The sequence below is a fragment of the Platichthys flesus genome, chromosome 24, assembly GCF_949316205.1.
Source record: "Platichthys flesus chromosome 24, fPlaFle2.1, whole genome shotgun sequence".
NCBI classification, from domain to species: domain Eukaryota; kingdom Metazoa; phylum Chordata; class Actinopteri; order Pleuronectiformes; family Pleuronectidae; genus Platichthys; species Platichthys flesus.
The window spans coordinates 9,675,175-9,697,400 of record NC_084968.1 but is presented as its reverse complement, the minus strand read 5'-3'; the positions used below and the strand labels follow the sequence as shown (position 1 = coordinate 9,697,400).

The window sequence follows — 22,226 nt, the reverse complement described above, 5'->3', positions numbered from 1 at the left end:
TACGTTTAAGGATGTAAAATAAGGTTATAAAAAATTGCTGAGAATAAAAGCTTATGTGTATAATTAGGGGTTTGCAGTACCGTGTGAAGACAGCAGAGGGCAGTCAAGTCTCAGAGTGGTGTTTCCAGACAGACACAATCGAACCAGATCTCAAGCAAAAAACCTCTGAACTAGGATGAACAATCGATTGTCAACTAAATCAATTCCTCATCGCAGGGATGTCGGACGCCAGCAAACAGCTGATGGCTCAGAAAAGGTAAAGAATGACATCTGATCATCTGTTTATATCATGTATCGGCTTATGTTTGATCAGGTTAAAGGATCCAGCAATAAAAACATGTAATTTTACCTTTTTAATATCCTGTGATATCCCTGATGTCCACACCAACATCGAGTCAGTAGCCTACTGAGATCTATATATATCATTACTGTTCTTTTAAATCGTTGATTTTAACATTGCATATATATTCTCCTGTGTGTTTTTACAGTGGTAAAATTGCAGCTGGAGCAGTTGTGTGTGTTGAGAGTGAAATAAGAGGAGATGTGTCCATCGGTGAGAGATTCAATTCCACTGTGAACTCCCCTTTATACTGTTTGTTGTTTTTTAAATCAATTATATTGTTGATATTTCCACAGGAGCCAGAACAGTCGTCCACCCAAAGGCCAGGATCATAGCAGAGGCTGGGCCTATTGTCATTGGAGAGGGGAATCTAATAGAGGAGCAGGCTCTTATTATTAACAGGTAATAATAACAACATTAATAATAATGATTTGAGTTTCAGTTTACTTGATCTCTCCTGGTGTTTTTTTTTATTGTCTAGTTATCCAGAGAACATCATGCCAGACACAGAGGGGGTGGAGCCAAAGACCATGACGATTGGAACCAACAACGTGTTCGAGGTTGGATGTGGTATCCTTAACCATTTTAAAATAAATTAGTAAAGGACACTGTTTCATCACAAATATCTAAATTTATGTTATATTAGAAAAACGTCTCTGGAGAAATAACAAGTATTACATATTTTGTCCACCAGAGGGCACTGAATAGTTAATTATGCTACTTTGAAACATTTCAGTGCTAATATAAAAAAAATGATGATTTAAATCCTTAATAATTCCACCACAGTTTCCCAAGCTCTGAAAATTGGGGACAATAATGTGATTGAATCTAAGGGTAAGTACTTTAATCCTTGACTATTCTCCTCTAGTCCTGTCTTGTGATGTTATTACATGTAATGTTTGTCATTTATCTTGATATACACAGTATAACATGATACAATAGATGATCTGTAAAATGATTCAAGGAACAGTAATGTCGTTTTTAATTTACATAGCAAATCTAATACCTGACAAATAAACACGAATCCTCAAATTTATGCAAACTATAAAGAGTTGCTTTAACGTTTTCTACAGATTCTAGTCTCTTTCCCTTTTCTCTCATTAAATTGCAGCTGACCTCGGGAGGAATGTGATCCTGACCAGCGGCTGCATCGTGGGCGCCTGCTGCCAGGTCAACACGTGCGAGGTCGTGCCCGAGAACACGGTCGTGTACGGATCAAACTGCATCAGGCGCGTGCAAAGTGAGAAGCCGCAGGTCAGTTCTCCACCCAAGCTTTGTTTGAGACTTTATCTGGGTGGACTCGTGTAACCAGCACGTTTGTTTTTATCTTGTAGCCTCAGACTCTGCAGCTCGACTTCCTCATGAAGATCCTGCCCAACTACCACCACCTGAAGAAGACGGTGAAGGGAGGCGGCACGCCCGTGAGGAACTGACTTGGAGGAATTTAAACGTCCTGCACACGCCGACACCACAAACTCTCACATTTCCCTCAGTTTGCACTCGCCGCAACCTTTAGTGTTTTTCCCTAATGTCTAATAAAATCACCTGCAGCATCAAAACAGTTCAGCACACTCTACATTTCTTCTATCAGGAGCCTATCAGTGGACATTTGGGGCCCAAAGAAACACTTTTCCAGAATTTAAAGGTGTTTTTTATGTCTGCTTGGGCCCCAGCGGCCCTTACTGCCATTATTCTTTTACGTATCTGACCTCATTTGTAATCTGTTGTAGTCCTGAAATAAAACCTTTTCAAATAATTCAAGCAATATTATTCATCGATATTTATAAATGATCACACAAAGGGACAGAAGATTCTAATAATGATTTTTATATTGTCTATATTTTGTGACCACAAGGAGGGGGTATGAGCAACTCTTTGCACACCTCCTGCCTTGAAGGCTTTGGTTGGTCAGGTGATACAAAATGTGCAATTAAAATAAAGTGTATTCATTCTTAAGCTAAAAATATGTATGTCATCATGTTGATGTATTAAAAATAGCCTATATATATAATGTAGTTTTCTGAAAATAGTAGCGACAGATGACACACCACTGGCGACTTCGAATCTGATTTAAAAAGTACGGTAGTGATTCCCAAAAAGATATCTGTGGGTGTGGTGGTCCCTATCTCAGTTCCGGTGGGTTGCCAGTCCTGCGGCCTCCCACCAGGGGTTGCCAAATTGGTGCCGGGGTACAGTGGGACTTCCACACAGAGATTTGGTTTATTGTAATTGACATGGGTGTGGTTGCGACTTGCACTTCTTTCTGCAGGATGGGTCTGAATAACGCCTGGCGCCCTCCTGCTTGTGTCGAAGCCCCTTGGGTTTTGCTCCCATCTGTGCCACACACACAGATTAGGGTGTGTGGGTAGAAATGTGTGTTTGTGCGTGTGTGTGTGTGTGTTTGGTGGACAGCGGCCTGACATAAAATAAATACTGATGCCACATTTTACTGTTTTCCTGTGGACGTGAAGCGAGCTCGAGGCCGCCGCTCCGGCTCCTCGGAGTCTGAAGGGTTTGTGTCACGCTCGGCAAGGAGGGCGCCGCACGGTACAGCAGCTCCCTGCAGGAGGCCCACAGCTGGTGTCGCACTCTGCCAATACTCATTTGAACATGTCACGGTGGAGTCCCACGAGGAGTCCACACCGACCAGGGGCTAATTATTTCAGCCGAGGAGTGCAGCCGGGGCCACGTCTAGGCTCCTCTCTGTTCTCACTTTGTCTTGTTTTTTCCACTACCATCATTTTTGACTTTGGGGTGTTGCCAAAGCGTCATTTCCCTTTAATATGACAAGGGGGACAGATGCTGGGGCACAGTTGCACGAATGTGGAGCTAATGGGGGGAACAGAGGGGCAAGAGTGGCCTTTTAATCTGCAGAGGGTCTTTACAGAGGCTAAATGATGATAGCAACTCACGATAGGAATTTAGAGAGGAAGTTCAAATGGTGATCTATATTTGGAAACTGTTATTTATACCTCTCTCGCACTGTACTGTTGGGAAACTGAATTCTCCAGCTTCCACTGGTTTCTTCAAGCTTTTTGTTCATGGCGGTGGTGTTTGCTTTTCCGTCACCGGGGTTATCACAAGTCAATGTTTGGCTACAATAGGCAGCATTCCCTGAGGAGTCAATAGTATCTTATCGTATACACAAAGAGAGAGGCATGGGATTTCAGTTTGTCGTTCGGTGGAAAGAAATGCGGGTGAGACACGTTCTTTTCAGCCATTTGGAAACACGTCGAACTCTGACATTTCGCAAGAGCACAACAACAACAACAACAAAAAGTTCTTCCCCTTGGTTTCACCGCGGCGCTCTCCGTCTTCTGCCGTTGTTGTCGTCCACTGCAGTCAGTCATGTTCAAACAGGCCACCAGTTGGTTTCGGGTGGATAAAGGCTTTGTGACAGCTGACCTTTGCAGCCAGGTCCACGCCACCTTTCGAAAAGTGAAATGTGACCTATAGGCCGCAGTGATTTCCTTTGCAATCCCACGGAAATAATTAATTTCATCACAACAGGGAACAACTGGATGTCCTGTCTTTTTTTTTTTTTTCAGTCACGTTAGCAGCACGGCTCTGCAGACGGCTACGTGGGATGGACAGGGGCAGATACATTTCACTCGTGGATTGCTATGAAAATTGGTAGCCATCCACATTCCCCACAGGATAAACCTACCAAAATCTTTTTTATTTTTGCATTGTGTTAAGGCTAGTTTTTTCTCATATTTGCGATCACAATACACAATATACTTAGATTAAGATGCCAATAATGGTAAACCACATACATCGTATATAAAGATGGATGATGTGATTGATTGATTGGTTGTTTAAGCAATGTCATTATTGTTGTTTACATATTTACATTTTAATTTCTGAGCACAGTGTTTATGTTAGCTGTAGTTAAATGAAATGCAGTTTATTGGACAAATGAATTACATACTCAATACACATAAAAACATGTGCATTACTTTTAATGTGGATTTGTACATGGAATTAAAGTAGAAGAAAAGTTTCCCCTTCCTGCAAAATGGGCATGAACAGAAATAAGAAATAGTCAATTTACAAAATGTGATGGGGGATTGATAAGATGTGGCAAATATGCATCAGGAAAAAAATGACACTATACGATTTCCATTCACAGTAAGTAAAGGTCAGAGTTCTGCAGAGAGCATAAAAACATTGTTTGGAATATGCACATTCTTCAATAAAGATTACAAGCGATGGTAAAGACAACGACCTCAGCAGCCGGGCCTTAGTTCAACCTTTTATTGGTTCCACTGCACAACAAAGAGTGGATAGAAGTCGACGCACTTCCCTTTGACCTGCTTTAAGACATTTTAGGACCCACTCAGAAGCATTCAAAGGGAACATTATGGCCCATTATGCAGACCTGTGTCAACATACGGGAATTCAAGCCTCGGAGACGTACTTCACCCGACCTCTGCTCCCCTGCCTCTCCACTGCTCACTGAGCCGTGAGAGCCTATGGTACAGTCTCATGACACACACTTGTCTCCTCATTGTGTCTCTGTGCATTCCCGCAACTGCAGGTTTTCCGTAAATGAAAGAAAGGATTTTTTTTGTTCTGAGCAGTTTTCCTTCATGTGGCTCATCAGAGTTCACACAGTCCCACCTCACCACTCAGTAATGCAACCCGCTAAATCACAAGAAAGCTCGCATTCTCTTCCTCTCGGCCCGTCCAACAACGGGAAATATGACTTTTCTCAAACCAAAAATTGTTTTCCCAGACACCTGCCTCATTAATTTAACATTTTTGGCCATTTGGAAAGGTTAACCCAACCTGAAATCAGTGACTGCTCCAGCCAAAAAAGACAAGAAAACCCTTCAGTTTGTAAGGTGACACGTTCTCCAGGGATTCTTTCCTCTGGCACATCATCCTGTGGGTATTTGATGAGGGACAGTAAGCAGGGCATAACACAGCGAGGGCCCTGATGTCAACTGAACTTCAGTTGGGCCGACGCATCACTTTGGTCCACACTGAAATGTTTCGATAACTGGCGACTGAATGTTTTCTTGCATTCATCATCCCAATAGGATGAATCCCACTCGTTTTTTGACAAACTGGTGTTTCCTGTGGCTCGTCCAAAAAGGTTGGATGTTTTTTGTGGGATTTTGAATGAACTATTTTGTCAACTATTGGCTGGATTAACATGTGGTGCAGCTATTATCTTCCCCCTCAAGAAGAATTGTAAAAACTCCAGACATTTTCTCAGATTCGGATGGATTTTGGCCCCAGGTCAATCCTGACTGGTTTCGGATTCCGACTTATTTTCCGCCGACAGGGTCCAGGATGTCTTTTTAAAAGAAGGCTGATATGATTTAAAGTTTGAGTGTGTAAGATTTAGGTGGAAGGAATCTATTGGCAGGAAATTGAATATAAAAAATCAATAAATTGTGAGAATTGTTTTTTCTTTAGCCCAGAACGGGCCCTTTATATTTAAATACCTCATAGTTACATCAGAGGTGGGTCCTCTCTTTGGAGGCTGCCATTTCCTCAACGGACTTAACATGTCATGCTCTACCCACACGTCACCCTTCACCCGTATGTTCAGGCAGTTTCCTGTTGTGGTGAACACACCTGACGTGCCAATCTTCTGTTGCAATCTTTATATGTAAACTCCGGCAAATCGCTGGATCCACTTTTCCAGAGTACCAGTCCGAAAATGACTGTTTTGTCTGTTTTTCCTTCACTCAGAAATAGAGCTATTGTTTCAAAGAAGCCGCCGAAAAAAGCACGGTGCCAACTGAAACAAAGCACTGAGCCTCTCATGGCCAATTTGAGCAGGTCAATCTGACCACAAATTGCTCATTAGCGATCCGGGAGGAAGATCAAAGGGCACGGAGCACGAGGGAGGAACGCTGCGTATCAGTAAGTCAAAGGAATGGAATGGTCTGGCCCGGAGCCCAATGAGGAGCCACTTACCCCACATCACTCCAAAGGGTGAAGTGTGCTGCTCTGCCAAACGCAGAGGTGCTGTCAGGTCTGCATGTAGGCCCGCCTGTTTGCACAGGTGACCTCTAAACGGATTGCAGCCCTGTCCTCCCTCCCTCTTTTAACTTAATTAGTTTTGCGAGGACGTTTCGTAAACCGTGCTGTGCAGAGATAAGGAGTTTTGCTTTGCTACCGAGTTGCGGGAAATCAAAGAAAGGGAGTAACAAGGGGAGGAGGCGAGGCATCGTCTTGTAGTCCTCTCACCGCCGGCTGAGCGGACTGCAAGAACCGCGGGGGTCCTCCCCTCGAGGATCCACCACTGGTCAATACATCGACATTGTGTCACCATAGATTCATGTTTTGGTGCTCATATCAGGCTGGCCTTTTAGCTATGAGTCAGTGATCCAGAAGATGATACTGGGTAACTTGATTTGTGTCTCAATCATCGGCCCCGCTTGTGTTTCAGGAGAGGCTTTTTGTAATGTAGTTGAAATGTTGTGTTATCTGGGAAACAAAGGATCTCTGGTGCTCAGCGCTGTGTGTTTATTTGCGTTTATTTTTTAAGAATTGTGTATGTACAGCTTTATTTAATGGACAATGTAATGTACGGTAAATATGAAGCAACAAATTAACCAGTTATTGGAATCTTGCCTATATTGCTCACCTCATGTTAAACCTATTTGTCTAAAGTGGTGTAAGAAGTCGAATTGTTTTTGTGTGGATTAAACAAACAAGGTACCATTACTGGCCAAAATATGAAACCACAGCTAGAAATAACCTCTGAAAAAAGTGGAGGCTGTATCTGAGGGCGAGATATTAACATTTTACACAACAGTACATAATCTGTAGCAACTACTCTCTGCAAGACAGCCAGGAGACATGTTTCCCTAAATATTATTTTACATTAACGTGCACGCTCTCGTTTGTCTCCCCATCGATAAACACTGCACCAACAAGGCTCCTTCGAACAGTTCACCAACACTTGTGCTTTTATTTTTAAACTCACAGTCCCCTATAGATAACATAGAGATACCTTGACGTACAGCTGGACCATGTCAAAGCTTGCTGACGTGTTACCCAGGACACCGTGACCAGATTGTCTGCGTCCCCTGCTGTGTGTGAGCGTGTGTGTGTCTGTTTGTGTGTGTGTGTGTGCGTTTTCGTCGAGGGCCACACTCCCTCTCCAAGCAACAGACCACACAGCTCAGCCCTGAGACCTGTCAAACACAGCTGGGACATCTCCCCCCCCCCTCGCTCTTCCCCCGCCCCGCCCCGACTCCCATCCTCTCCTCCCCCTCCGTGCTCCCCAGACTCCAGAAGGAGGCTTTGATTCAGGGGGTGTGGAGCAGTGAGGGGAACATTTCCATTTTTATCTGCTGCGAAAAGACTCAGAGAGCCTCCTCCCCTTCCCTCCTCGTGCCGAACTGCTTCTCATCAGCATAAAAAGGATCTGCCATGTCCCTTCTTCATTGTGCATGCTTCAGATGCAGAGTAATTGATATAGACATGATCGGGGAGGGGAAGGAGCACACGTCTCTATGTCCGATCCACGACGACTGATTTTCTTTTGTTGCTTCTGGGTTGCAGGTTCAGCAAAAGTGACTCGCTCTGTTCTCTGCACTGGCTGTCACCGAGTGCCAGAGTCTGTCCCGCGCAATGAGTGTCACGCAAACATATAGTCAAAGTCCTCCACTGCCGAGCTACTGTCAGCTCTTGAACTTTTCATCTCCAAAAGAAAAAAACACACAAAGTGAAGCGGTTGCTGAAAATAACTGTTGTGTGTTCAAGGCTGCCTTGTCACCTGATCGCCGCTTTTAAAGGCTGCCTTGCATCCTGCGCCGCTCGGGAGACAATAATAGGTGTGCCAGTGAAGTTCTTCAGTGTTTGCTCATCCCCACTGTGATTGAGACATGCACTTCCATAGCTCCAGGGTCCGACTGTTACCGCACTCAGAGGTCATAAATCAAACTGTCTGAGGTGAGCTCACAGTGGATTAGTGCAGCTTGTCATCATATTCCAATCTTGAGCAATTTGCAGGTGTTGTCTCTGGTAACTCTTCACATAGACATCCTGCCCTGTTTCTCTCTTTATCTTCTTTCTTTGCAGTGATCTCTGAGAGGAACTATTTTACCTGGGAGATAGATGGAGGACATGTCTTCCCTCCCTTACAATCTGCACAAATGAAGCCAAAGATATCCTGGATACAAGTGACGCCATCTTGCTCGTTTGGAGCCAGACAACGATCGAGGCCCCGCCCGTACACACGCACGACCAATCACGAGTCAGTCTCAGCTGTCAATCATGACGTTTCCTCCCATGTTTATAGAATCAAATAATAAATAGAAGCCAAACTTGTGGGATAAAATATATACCTGAACATAAACTAGGATAAGATCCACTTAAAATGACAGTAACCATATATGTGTCTCTTACTTTGTTAAGATGGCTTCTGGACCTGTTACTATTGCACATATCTGAGTCATACCCCAGACTTTTTGAGTAAAGACTTCAGTTGTTTTGAATTTTTCCTCTGACCCCCCACGAGGGTCTCTGCAGACTCAGTTCTTTCCAGAGTTGTTACATAAGAGGCTTGTGAAATGTATTATTCAGTCAGGTTGATAATTGGCTGTGTCCCCTGCTCTGTGCATCTTTACAGGTGATGAATTATGCTGAGTGCCAAGTTTTGAGGTGTTAATCCATTGTGTGCGTGGCTTGTTGAAATACATCTCGTGACTGCAGCTTTATGATGGAAACTAATGGTTTGAAAAGCTTGTTAAAGTTTAAACAGGTTAAGTCAAAGTTACTGAGTGAACTGTGCAGAAAACTATACTGACACTGAGTATTACTAAACGAAATTACCGGAAAATACCCAACACAAACAACGGGCGCCATTTAACAGTTTTTTGTGTGCGAGCGAATAAGTTAACCATCTTAATAGAATGTGTCACCTTTCCCTTCATAACCTGCTGCTACTCAGAGCGCGATAACAATTCTTATCAAATCAGTATCTTCAATAATTGGACAAATTAATCTGCCACATCAAACCAGGCTAAGATGAATGCAATTTAAATATAATAGAGGTATTAAATTATGAAACCCAACAATACATCGATGTGTGTGAATTGCGTAACCGTTCCTGAAAGAAGCAAAGACACTCGAAACATTAAACCAACAATAAGTCAATAAACCAAAACCATTCCAGGAAGAATCCCTCACTTCTAATTTTGTGTATGAACCCTTCACATTATGTTTCATAATCAGTACGTACAAGGCTGAAGTTTGGACGCCTCTTCGTTCGGTGTCTAATCAGATTTTGCAGATCGAGAGGGGGGGGCTTCATAGGGGGAACCTGGGCCCCTGACCTCAGTGATTTCTATCTCCGGCCCTGCACTGAGTTCAGCTGCTGCATAAAGTGACTCTTACTGATTATTATTATTATAATTTATTTTTGGGCATGAAACGTGATGAAGCCCAGACAGCAGCAGCAGCAGCAGCAGCAGACGATGCCCCCCACCACCAACCACACACACACACACACAACCACACACACACACACACACACACACTAAACCCCTCCTCTGTCCCGCACCCCGCCCTCCCTCACGTGGAGATGGGGAGAGAAGTTACCACCGAACATTTACCGAGTGTTTCATTCAGGGACCAGAGACACGAGCCGGAGCAGTTTTCCAGGGAACCACTGAGGAATATCTGACACAAAGCTGACTTCCATCCATCCATCCTTCCTCCTCCAGTCAAGACAAGATCCACCTTCCATCTTCCATGTCGCCAAACTAAAGAAGAAGAAGAAGAAAGAAGAAGAAGAAGAAGAAGCAGACCGGGCTCAGTTGGACAGCGGCCGCGCGCGGACTCCTGTCGTCTGCCCCTCTCTTCTTCTTTTCTACGCAACAAAAAGAGAGTAACCATTTCGGTCCTGGAGGAAGCGAAGAGGAAGAAGACGCAGAAGCGAAAGGCGACGAGAGACGCGGAAGACGTGGAAGAAGACGACGGCGCAGGTGAAAGTGACAGAGGCAGAATGAACAGCAACAAAACCGAGAAGGAGATCGAGCAGAGTGAATTCACCAACCACGAGGAGGAGGTACGTGAGGAAAGAGAGTCAATAAAAACAAACACACACACTTCAACGAGTCAGATTAATCCACAATAAAGACTTTTCTACCCGCTGCAGATTATCAAGTCAGGCTTCAGTGTCTCTGAGATGTTCCCGGAGTTGTTAAAGTTTCTTATTCTGAGGTGTTTTCTGAGCTGAATCCCAGCTTCAGTTTGTAAAAGTTGTTTGTGTTGGTGTTAGTTAAAAGATGTGCCCCAGATATTTAATCAAGATAAAGAGTATTTTCTCAATATTAGTATTATTTGTTGTAAATCAAGATACAACAAATTATGAAATAAATAAAACATGTTTAATTGATATTGCTCATTATCAGAATATATATGACGGTATTATATTTTTTAAGTTGAAAGATTTTCGCTCCTGGGTGAATTAAGATAACACAAATAACTATTCAATCAATAGTGAGGATAATCACATTAAATGTGAAGTTTTTCAATTTATATTCTTGCTCATAAGTGAAGTAAACTCTTCTTCCTGCATAGAAAATGGTAAACGCTAGTTAACATCAAATAATTGTGAATTCGAGGTAGATCCATTTTGTGTTATTCGTCCTCACTGTGCACTGTACTCCTTCTGAACATTAGTGATATTGATAGTGATGAAATTTACATGTTACATTGTTTTATTGCCCAGCCCTTTTGGCACGGTGCCATTCATTATATTTACGCCTGGAGAATGTTCCTTTATTTCACTTCAAAATGCACCTTTCATCTAATTACCTTTTTATTGCGTTTCCTTTTAAAGTAACCTACCTCATGTTGTAGCCCAGTTCAAATGAAGCAGTAATTATAAAACCAGGTACAGCATGTAATACTGAATGTTCACTGAGGTTTAAATTGGAAACATTTGAAGAATGACTAATGTAGTTCCTGAATAGCTCTAAAACCTGGATGCCAATGAGGAGAATCATAACTTTCTTGGGACTTAAGTGTTACCAGTCCACGGCTTTACTGTACCATAAAGCCAGACTCCACGCAACACTGAGAAGCAGTGGCAGAGGGAATACTGAGCCAGGGCAAATTAGTTTTCAGTGAAGCTGAGGGAGCAATTGAAGTTCAGGCAACCACTGTTGCTGCAACACATTGGCAATAAGTCCTCTTAACCCACATGCACTGAATTACAGTCGACCAAGAAGAGCCTCTCCGTACGACTGTAACTTAATTACACCCAAACACTCTAAAATGATATTGTTTGTCCAAAGGAAAAGTGACGTGATCCGTTTAGTTTCTGGTGAAAATGGCTCTCGAACATGTTGGACATGAGCCCAGTTTCTTCCTCCTCCTCCTGTTCTCCTCTGTAAACATTGCTCAACCTGGATCCGTAATATCGCCCTTCTCGGTAAATACGTATGCAGAGGAGCGGCACGGACAAACCCCCGGTCCGACGACCAGAACTGTTATTTCAGAGCTCCCCACATCCGCAGCCAAGTGATGTAAGAAGGGCTCCATGAGATCTTATCAGATATTTCTCTTGGAGCTGTCTGACGAAGGCTCGGCGTATTGTTTTTGTCATAATTGCCGAACAAACCCCCCACGGCCTGATGTAATACCATATTTGGTCCACCGCTGAGGGTACCGTGGGTTCAAGCCCTTTCTGTTACACCACACAGAGGAGAAGTAGACTCAAAAACTAAAGTCTGTGAAAGTTAATGGAGAGTTCAAAGGTCCACAGTGCGGCAGTGAGCCTCTTTATGTACGCATGATTACTGTCATTACTGCAAAATCTATTGTATTGATGAACATTTCAATGTCAAAGGTGGACAACTGTGTCCATCACCCTTTATCAGGGGCAAAGGTGACAAAGACCCTTCAGATGTCTCGTTTTTTATGACCTTCACTTCAAACACCAAGAATCTTTAATGTACAATGAGCCATTTTTGGACACAGACCCAATTTTCTGGATATTCTCTAGAGTCTTCCTTTCACACATGAGGAACGTAGAAGGAGATTGTCCAGGTCACAACAACATAATATGTCTGGGACATTCAGGCTGGGTAGAGGAAGAAGAACATGACATATAAATGTATATGTCATTTGTTTTTTGTTTAAGACACAGTGACGCCGGCCCTTACCGTCAAATGTCTTCGTCGGCCTCTTCTTCATGCATGACACTTCTTTTCATCCTCAACTGTCTGGATTTGAGACGTCACTTTCTCCCTTTCGAATACGTCGGCAGCAGCTGACTCAGACGTTTTGCGTTCTCCCTCACAGCCCCTCCGGAAAATGTCCAGACTTCAGCGCATGTCTGATGTCGGCCGCTATAGAGAGACAGCATCTAGATCTCACATTTTTCAGGCTAGAACCTACAATTGTGCATTTGTTTGCTTAGGAAATGGCTTCAATGATTCATAGCTGTCGGTAGTTTGCTGTTGATCAATTCATCAGCACCTTGTTTCTGCACCACAGGGTGCAACCTATTCGCTTTAGCCGGGAGAGAGAGATGGCTCCGCATAATTTCAACCAAAGATTATTATCTGATTAATTTCTTTTTACCAGCTAATAATGCATCACTTTGCACAGCGTAATATGGTAATTTAGTTTAAGTGCTAATATGATAAATTAATGAATTGAGGCAGTTGACTTTAATATAAGTCACATTTTAAGCAGAAATGCACAATATTTAATGATTGAACTCCATGGTGAGGATTTTTGCTCCTTTGTGTTTTTTCTATTATTCCACTGAACACGTTTTTCCTTATGGATGAGTTGTCAGACAACAATTGCAACCAAATGATTCTTATTTTCTGACAATTCATAAACCAAACAAGTCATTGATTTACTTTTAAATAAAAACATGTAGCTGAACCCAAAATTGGAATAATCGTTTTTGACTTTTTTCTTCTATCTAATATGAGAAAAACCTCAAAAAAAGATTGTTTTAAATTCTGTGATGCGCACAAGCAGAGGGACGAGACAAACCTCTTTTATTGTGTAGAGGACAGAGAGCAATGACCAGAGGGATCTAATGATGGTGGACATGTTTGGAAGCCATCCAGACTGGCAGCAACTTTAATATACTCGGGTGTATTAACGTGCGGTCAGACAGCAACGTTTTGTCTCTGGTGTAATGGCGCTGTAATGGTGTGCGTTTTATGCAAAGTGGAGCAGCGAGTTGTCGGGAACACGCACACACATCCACACACGCGTACACAAGCAGGTGTTGATAGGTGCAATCACATCCTCGCACAGTCTTGCAGACGGGTGTGGAGATTCACACACAAACACACGAGACAGACAATAATGTGACTAATTTGTGTGTATGACTGGCGTTGTATCTACATGATTGAAGAACGTGAGAGTTCATCTGTCGGCTACACTTATCGTCAAAAGCTCTAAGATGTCGTTATTGGCATCTTTGCCTCATTACTTCTTCATCCTGAGCTTCTTGATATTCGTTTAGTTTTGTCCCGTGTTGCTTCCGTCACGTGTCTGAAACGTCATCGACGCTCCCACTGCCCCCTCTGAAATATCTGGACATCTTCTTGCTGTATTCTCACATGGGCTCACTTTGAAGGGACTTATTGGACATGTTGTTTGCAGGTTCAGCTCCTCATCCCGGCTCCTGCACCGGAGCGTCCACAAAGTTCCCCTTGTCGAAAGCACTCAACGTGAAAAATGCCAAACAGCTTTGTACTTAACAACACTAAAGCAACCGTAAAGTGTGACCTTATGAGAGTCAAAGTTTAACAACCCTGCTGGTGTGACTCTCACATGCTGAACAGCAGCAGCCTCTTGCACTGCCGAGTAGGCGACTCAATTTTTAACTGATTCGCACCAGTAAAGCGCCGTAGCGAACTCGGCTTCCCATGCCTGCTTCATCGCTCAGCCCTCACACGTCATCGTCAGCGCTGCACCGAGGCCCGATGATGCTTAATGTTTATCTTCCATGGACCAGTGCTCGCCAAACATGGTCTTGTTGCAGAGAAGGTATGCAGGTCTCAGCCCCCGGCAGTGTCTAATCTTGCGTGCTGGTTTGATAAAGCTCCATTATCGGGTGTTCTGGATGCTTTCACATTCTGTGGCACTCAGCGGCCACTGAGGTAGTGGAGGTGACACGCCGTCTCTTACATGGCAGATGCCAAAGATACGTTGTGACCAGCTGTGGATTCCAGACCTTGTATGGAACGAGAGGAGCTGCAGAGTAGATCATATGTTCTAGAAAAGTGAATTTAAAGAAGTGAGTGAGTCTTTGTGGAGGTTTTGTTCCTGCTGAACTGTGGAGACAGTGAGGTGAAGTACAGTCGCACAGCCTGTGGTGAGGTGACACAATCCAGCCGTGTTTGTGTTATCAGGAAGTTAACATACCATGACAGAGTGCATGCAATGAGGGAAACAAACCCAGTTAAACAAGGTCACATGGAAATCTTATTAACTTTTTTTAGTACCTTTTTATAACTGATTGATAAATCGATTAGGTGATGGAATGTTTTCAACTTGAAATGTATTTCTCGAGCTGAAAGCCTTTGGCTCCTAGATTAGAAGCTGGAGAAATGAATGCGTCACTTTAGCAATATTTTAGACTCCAAGCTATTAATCAGGAACAAAATCAGCAGATGAACCTTTCTTTGGAGCTAAAAAATGAATTGATTAACCTTGTCCTTTATTTGATTAATCATTCAAGTCATTTATCTAGTGAAGACAGACAGATTTGTTCTCCTGGAATCTCAAAAACAAGGTTTTGCTGCTTATCTTTTATGTGTCGTAGTGAATTTAATATTTTTCTGTGAACCGAGGGTCAGACGATGTCGCCTTAGGCTCTGGAGTTTGAAATATTACCTCATATTTTACACAGACAACAATCAAATCATAGAGAGGCAACATGATGATTTGTTTTATTGTTTGCTGCTTGAGTTAGCGTTTTTGTTGTTCAGATTAAAGAGCTAAGGGAATGGCATTAGAGAGAGAACGGTGAAGACATGCAGTACATGGAATGCATCGTGGCTAACCCAGTCACCCAACTAAGCCTGACCTCTAACCTCTTGCCGTCAATTTCCCTTAAGCCAACTCATGTTTATTTAAGTCGAAACCTGCCCAGCTTTCCCCACGCTGGAGGTCCACCATCAAACTGCACCTGATTTTTGTCCAACGACTGAACTCAGAGTGCCGACGCTTTTATTGTTTCCTCTACAGGACGAAACTATCCTCTGCGTGAAATGTGCTGCTGGATGTTACAATCTGACACAGCAGGGGCCTTTAAACCTTGTCAGACATCTGTTGATTGTAGTTCTTGGCTGACCATAAACACGTAAGTGGATATTTACGAGCGCCCAACGAGAAACAGAATATCACTCGAGCAAGAGTTCAGCAAATGCGGCGTGTGTCCCTGGGGTGTAGTTTGGATTGTGCTTAGCCTGCTTTCGGGGATCCACCGGGTCCTCCTCAAATAACAGGTCATGTGGCCGGCCTGACCTTTTCCATTAAGAGACATAGCTGGGGGTGCTCCGCTGCAGGAGAGGCACTGTAAAGCGGGAGGGAGGCCACGCCGCTCTGCAGCGCTGTGGCGTGGGCACGTGTGTGTGTGGTCCCTCCGTGTGCATGTATCTATGAAAAGGGCACGCAGATATGTTAACGCTCTGTGACATGAAACGCTATCGCATGGGGAGCTTTAGAAGGTAAAGTGGCCCTGAGAGGGCAAATGGGAAAGATGCAAAAAGCGTCATGGATTGTTGAAGAGGATCACAGTAAAAAACGCACATATAAAGTATACATTTATACTATAAGTTCCTGTATACTGCTCACAGAGTAAAACCCCTATCCCGTCTGCCTGTCTAATAGGTTGGAGTTTATTTATACAAGCGCAAGGGGAATTGTCATCTTATCTCTGCCATTTGTCAGCTGTGTGACAAGGGGTATTTGAAAAGACAACAACAAGGCTTAGTGTCAGGAGCGGCTGGCAAAAGAAGTCTTTTAAAACAGTTGCGAGAACAACAAAAAAGGACAGCGTTAAAGAATTGTAGGATAACTTGACATAACTTATATTAAAAAGTGATCAGGAGCGAGAAGAGAGCCTCTAATGTGGCGCCGGGTTCCTTAAAAGGCCTCGGTTGTCATCTGTGCTTTGTAATTAATGACGCTCGAGTTGAGGGAAGTGCGAGCTCGTGCCTCGACAGCGTCAGCCATCTTGTCCTGCTTCGTCACACTGTATTTATGAGCTTGTTCAGTCACCTCCACTTATTATTGCTTACTCACAAGCTATAATTATCCACCTCACTGTGAGATCTGTCTCGTCTCTGTCTCTCTTTACACCCTCCTTTAGACTTTTTTCATGTTCTACACCATTTTCTCGAAATTAATCTTTTTTCTTTTCCCCAACTGCACCGTACTCCTCCTCCTCTTCTGCTCCCTCTCTCCACTTTTATCTCCTTTCCCCTCCGTTTCCTCCTCCACTCCGTTCCTACGTCCCAACCTTTATCTTGTTCTCCTGCCGTTTCCTTACCCCCCTCTTTTCTCTCCCTCAACCCTGGCGCTGTTTATAATTTTGCCTCTCCTCTTCTCCTCCTCTTTCCTACCCCTCCCTTCTTTTTCATCCTGCCTTCTCTCTCTCACTCTCTCTCTCTCTCTCTTGCACCCATTTTAGTCCCAGTAGCCACTCTTTCCTTATCCCTTATCGGCCCATACGTTGAAAGCCTGACCCTGACATTTCTGAGCAGAACGACCGTTTATGGTCATGGGAAGGAAGACAGAGGCGAGCCATGCGGAACGGAAACAAAGTGAATGAGAGTCAAGATTAGCTCGGAAAGGGTTGGGCCAAAACTGGAAACTCCAAAAGTCTGTAGATGTGCATCAGTGGGTTGACCCCTGAAACGCTTCAATTACACACTAATTGTAAGTCAGGATAAAAAACGTTTTCATATTCTAAACAACAGATCCTACAAACATCCCAAAAATCTATTTAAAACAACAACAAAAAAGTTTATGAAACTAAAACAAACATTCTGTGGCCCCAGCATATTTTGATATAATTATTGAACAGTGACAATTCTGTAAGAAAGTGTTCCAAATCAAGTCATGAGCTAAGGCTATTGGAATGTTCTCATGAGCATTTGTTTTGCTATCTTTTATTCAAACAATGTCACATGTATTGATTTATACTGATAACATGATAACCATTGTTTGTAGGAGCATTTTCTCTGACTAAAACAAAAGAATGTCTGTATGAGTAAAACTTCTTATCAACGGCAGGTTAAGACTTTTTTTCCCCCTGGAGACACAAAGAATAATTGAGTGTTCAACTTGCACCTGACATTTTAACCTTCTGCCTACCCAACCTAAAAAAAATAGTCTTAGGTGTCCACTTGGGGAAGCATCAACAAAGAGAGCACAGGAGAGGCTGACATGGACTTGGCCGATTAGTTTACGTTAATGAACACTCAGGAATGTTAAGTCCATTCTTCGAGACTCATCAGATAAGAGAACGGGAAGAAGAGAGCAAGCGGGCATGAAAGATTTTGATGAACTCTGATCCGACAGCCGAGCAGTCAAGCTGTTGCGTCGCTGACACCCCGTGAATGGGTCCGGCCTTATCTCCCACACGTCACCCAAATGACACCTCTAGGCCTTGTTTTGCTCAGGTCGGAGACGGCTGATGAGAGAGAGCGAGCACATGCGTGTCACTGCGTTTCGTTCAAGTCCCAGGGGAGAGGAGGGAGAAAAGAGTCACTGAGCAAGGGATGGAAAAACACAGTGAAGTGGGCGTGCTCTCTCGGCTTTCCGAGGTCATTTGTTTTAAATGTCTTTTAAAGGTTAACCTGTTGGAACATTTACAGACCCTCACAGGGCTGTACTTGTTACTCAAAAGCACTTGTGGGAGGCAGCGAGAGGGAGAAAGACAAAGAGACCCTCGGCTAGCAGCTCCGCCGTGACGCTGGGAGTGTGCTCAACCCTCACAGTTAACCCCTGACCTGCACGATAACCGTGGCTTAACCCCCTGACCTCTGACCGTAAATGTGAAACTTGACCCAATGAACACTGGTTATTAACGGACAAAGGGAGTCGTCCATTTATGGTGGTTTGACACCTCTCGGGTCTGCCATCTCTCACTCTTCACATTCTCCGACACGGAAGATGAAGGGGGGGGGGAGAGAACAAAGAAAGAACTTGTGAGGATGGCGGAGGGCGATGCCAACACATAAGATGGCAGAGGAGAGTGGGAGTCTTGTCAGTAAGACTGTTTTTTAATAACGTGGCACTCAAGTGATGCAAGAAAACTGAGCTTGCCCTGAGCTGACACGGGCTTATGGGTAGACTTTGATTGTAGCTTGGTCACAGTTAACAGAGACCTGTGCATGAGGACTTGAAAGCAACTATCGCGGGTCTGCAAGGATCAAGCTTTTTTTTGATTTCATATGCAGGTAATTGCAGCATTGTTGCGTACGCTCAGGCTCCACAATAGGCCCCGGATACTGTATCCTCCTTTTCAAGGCGTCAAGGTTAGATCTGTGTCCCGCTGCATCGGGCTTAAAGGGCCTGTATCTATTAACTTGGCTGTCGAACACACGTGCACTCGCCCCCGGGGAGGGGGGAAAGAAACACATAGTAATCATCTCGCATTGCACCAAGGTCATGTCCCTCATTTCAGCCGGAATGGACGGTCAAAAAAGTACTCAATTAAATTCTGGGGGGGGAATACCTGAGAAAGTCAAACGGCGTGGCAGATAAAAGGCATTACAGGTGATCGGTGTAACCAATTGTACACAAATGCCGTCCAGTCAGTTATTGTTACAGCTTCCAGTTATGGCTTTGTCCATTAGAGCTTCATGGCATTTGATGGTGGACACGCTTTGTGTTAAAATGCCGGTCAGTTGCTTTTTCTCAGGGCCTAAGTAAGATTTTCCCTTCACACGATTTGGTGTTGTGTGTTTTCTGTGATATTTTCTAACACCAGATGTTTTTAGCTCATTGTGTCATCCTTAGCGCTATTTTTATAACTTTCATCTGGCTCATGAAAAATGCTCGCTAGTTATAACTTCTTAAATCTCTACAGTCAGTTTGGTAAGCACCTAGGTATCTCACAAGATCACAACAAGCCAGACCAAAATAAGACCCGAGCTGCTATAAACCAGACTTTAAGATATCACCTTAACACACTTGAGCAGCCGAGGCGTGTTGTGAGCACTCACCTCTCGCCCCTCCTTCCACAAACTCAGGGTGGCACCAGAAAACCTGCAAGGTGCAATAATAGAGTATCAATAGGTTGATGACCTCATCCAGGGCTTGTGGAGTCTCAGACCTCTGATTAGAGGTGCATTGATCTCTTGGGACTTGCTGCAGAAGTGGCCTTAATAGGATCTGATGTTTTTGGCCCGGGGCTAGACACTCTGCTGTGCCTCCGCCAAGGCGTTGCCAGGGAACTGCGCTGGTACGCCGGCTGTGAAGTACTCAGCTGGCTTGTGGTAGGTAGGGACTGCTGTTTTTGATCGAAGCCTGCATGCATGTCGGTGTGTGAGCACGCCATAAATGGTCAATGAAGGCCCGTAGCTGGCCACGCACAACTATGGAAATGCAGGTATGCGACTCACAAGGAACCAGTAAAGCAATGTCTCTAAAACCCAATAATACAGAGGCTGAGGGTTAATCTTTGCTTTTATGAATCTGCCCAACCTATGGGCTGACCTGCAGATAAGTTTACTGCATCGTGAAAGCTTAAAAGTCTCACTTCACCTGGTTGCTACCAACTTATAAGTCTCTGTCTTTCGGAGGGTTGTCTCAAAGCAACAGCAATAAAGACCGATACTGAAATCAAAAGCAGATGTCTGCAGGAGAGAGCTGTTGACACATTTAGCCTGTGAATCATCCCGAATGTGGCATGTGCAGTCAGCTCCTCACTGGCGGACACACGGCAAAACGATCATATATCACAACAGCTGACGTCAGGAAGTCTCAGGAATGGGGCCAAGAATGTCCCATTGTTCTGAGGGTGCAGAGGACCTGTTGTTTATGTGTGTTTCAGCTGAACTCAACTTTTCCAGCTCCAATGTGTCTATTAGGCTCGTGACTGGAGATAAGAGCTAAATCAAAGGTGGGAGCTTTGATAGTTTGGCAAGGGAAGAACAGATGACTAAGATTTCCTCGATTTGTTGGCCAACCAAACGTTCAGGTAGTGTTGGATTGATGTCAAGGAGCAAGATTTAGTAGATGTGATTTTATCTAGAAACAAATCACTATTTAAACGAAAAGTTGGAGCCTGTTTATTTGCTTTGCAGTGATCCAGAGGGGAGAGATATAAATCTGTCATCCCAGCGGCAGCAGGTCTTTTTCCTCTGGCTGTTTTTGTGGTCGTGTAGCTTCATCAAGAATTATACCCTTAAAAACCTCAGTGCAAAAAAAGCAAACCTGTCCCTGTCAACTCCTAAAACACCTTCTTGGATCGGAAGATTCAGCGACACTAGTATTTTGAACATCACACGCACACACACATGCGGTTTTATCAGCCCGAGCAGCTGTCAGTGACGGCCCTCGCTCGTGTCTGATCGATACCATCCTGTTGTGACTCTTTGTTCCCATCTAGCCCCATATAAGGAGGTCCTCAATAGAGTTTGTTTAATCAGATCTGCCAGAGACAGAGCCCAGTGATGGCCCCTGAAGGGTCCAACTCATCTCAGATAAAATACGATAAGATAAGAGTGAAGGTGAGAAAGTCGGAGTCGAGATTTCCTATTTTTTTAGACTGGGTGGTTGATTTTTGCACTCACAGGCTAATGCTCACCCCCCCACACCCCTCAGTTGCTAAGCTGCTTTGTTTGTGTGGTTCTCTGCCTTTGGCATCAGTGGTGCGTATCAGGTTACATGTGAGAATGAGGTGTAGTGTTAGTTCAGCAGCTCCTTTGTCCCCTGAGTTGTGAATCCACAATCTAATGAATCTGGGAGCTTTGAATCTTATCTATGCACAATGTAACTGCATGATAATGGTTCTGTTGTAAAATTGCCCCTGAATAGAATCAGATTATTCAATAAATAACTACATTATTCTTCCAAATCCGCTATTACAGTATTGAGTTTTAGTGCGCAGGGTGGAGCTGTTAGATGCACACAGTCTATTGTTTGATTCGAACGTCTCCAGTGAATTAAAGCAATTATTTTCCTGTAGCAGCCAAGTTTAATTGGGTGATAACTCCAGGTAGGAGGTGTGATAAGTGCTTGTATAGATACAATACATTTCCTTTTAATTTTATCTCATGCTTCATGTCTCCCACAGTTATTTTAGCACCGGGGATAGGATTATTTTTCATTGTTTTCTGTAGCTTTTACTAGGCAACCTGTAAAAAACGAAGCTGCTGCATTAATTGGAGACGCATGTAGTTTATAGTTATAAATACCTGTGGTAACAGCTCTTTCCTCCTGCCCTATATTAAGCGCAGACATCTGCAATTACATGCAACAAATAGAATTTCCCAGTGTTCTTATTTTTTCTCTCCTTCTAATCGTAACCAGATCTGCGCTCGTGAGCTGTGACAGGACGTCTCAGCACCTCCAGTACACTATGCTGCTATGTCTGTGTTTACTAGATGCTAGCGCTGCTGCAGATGTGCGTGGAAAGAAGCACTGCTGTTCACACAAAAGCTTTTTTTAAAGTCATGCCAGTTTGACAGTCATGTGGTTTGAAAGAGTGACACTGCAAAAATAGGAGGGGAAGGCTCAAATTGACGATTTTTGCCTGTTTAATAAAGAAGTGTCAGGAGTGCCACTTGCCATTAGGAGACTTGTGGAATAAAATTTGGGAAATGCCTTTATTCACTTTAGTGCTGAGAGTGAGATGAGAGGATCGATACCACTCTCGTATAGAGCATTACGTATGAAGCTCTAGCAGCTGGTTGGA

The 22,226-nt window shown here is 43.8% G+C and overlaps 2 protein-coding genes across 5 annotated transcripts in view; both read left to right on the top strand.

The window, feature by feature from the left end:
- The first annotated feature begins 131 nt into the window (after nucleotides 1-131).
- Nucleotides 132-2,306, top strand: LOC133950026 (dynactin subunit 6-like). The gene is made up of 7 exons (XM_062384180.1): nucleotides 132-256; nucleotides 489-553; nucleotides 637-742; nucleotides 822-910; nucleotides 1,127-1,174; nucleotides 1,452-1,594; nucleotides 1,675-2,306. The coding sequence occupies exons 1-7, from the start codon at nucleotides 219-221 to the stop codon at nucleotides 1,771-1,773; spliced, it is 588 nt and encodes a 195-aa protein (XP_062240164.1). The 5' UTR covers nucleotides 132-218; the 3' UTR covers nucleotides 1,774-2,306.
- Nucleotides 2,307-9,936: 7,630 nt separating this feature from the next.
- Nucleotides 9,937-22,226, top strand: part of LOC133949832 (RNA-binding protein with multiple splicing-like) — a 34,103-nt gene continuing 21,813 nt past the window's right edge. For all 4 annotated transcript variants that reach the window (XR_009920196.1, XR_009920195.1, XR_009920194.1 and 1 more), the window contains exon 1: nucleotides 9,937-10,379. Coding sequence is in view for 1 of the 4 variants with exons in the window: in XM_062383855.1 (XP_062239839.1) it covers nucleotides 10,317-10,379 (63 nt within the window). In the remaining 3 variants the exon portion in view is untranslated. The remainder of the gene's footprint in view (nucleotides 10,380-22,226) is intronic.

Excerpts from the sequence above, each read along its gene's own strand:
- LOC133950026 (XM_062384180.1), top strand. The coding sequence starts at position 219 with ATGTCGGACGCCAGCAAACAGCTGATGGCTCAGAAAAG. Across the intron at positions 911-1,126 it reads CGTGTTCGAGGTTGGATGTG|TTTCCCAAGCTCTGAAAATT; the intron begins GTATCCTTAACC and ends ATTCCACCACAG. Across the intron at positions 1,175-1,451 it reads TAATGTGATTGAATCTAAGG|CTGACCTCGGGAGGAATGTG; the intron begins GTAAGTACTTTA and ends ATTAAATTGCAG.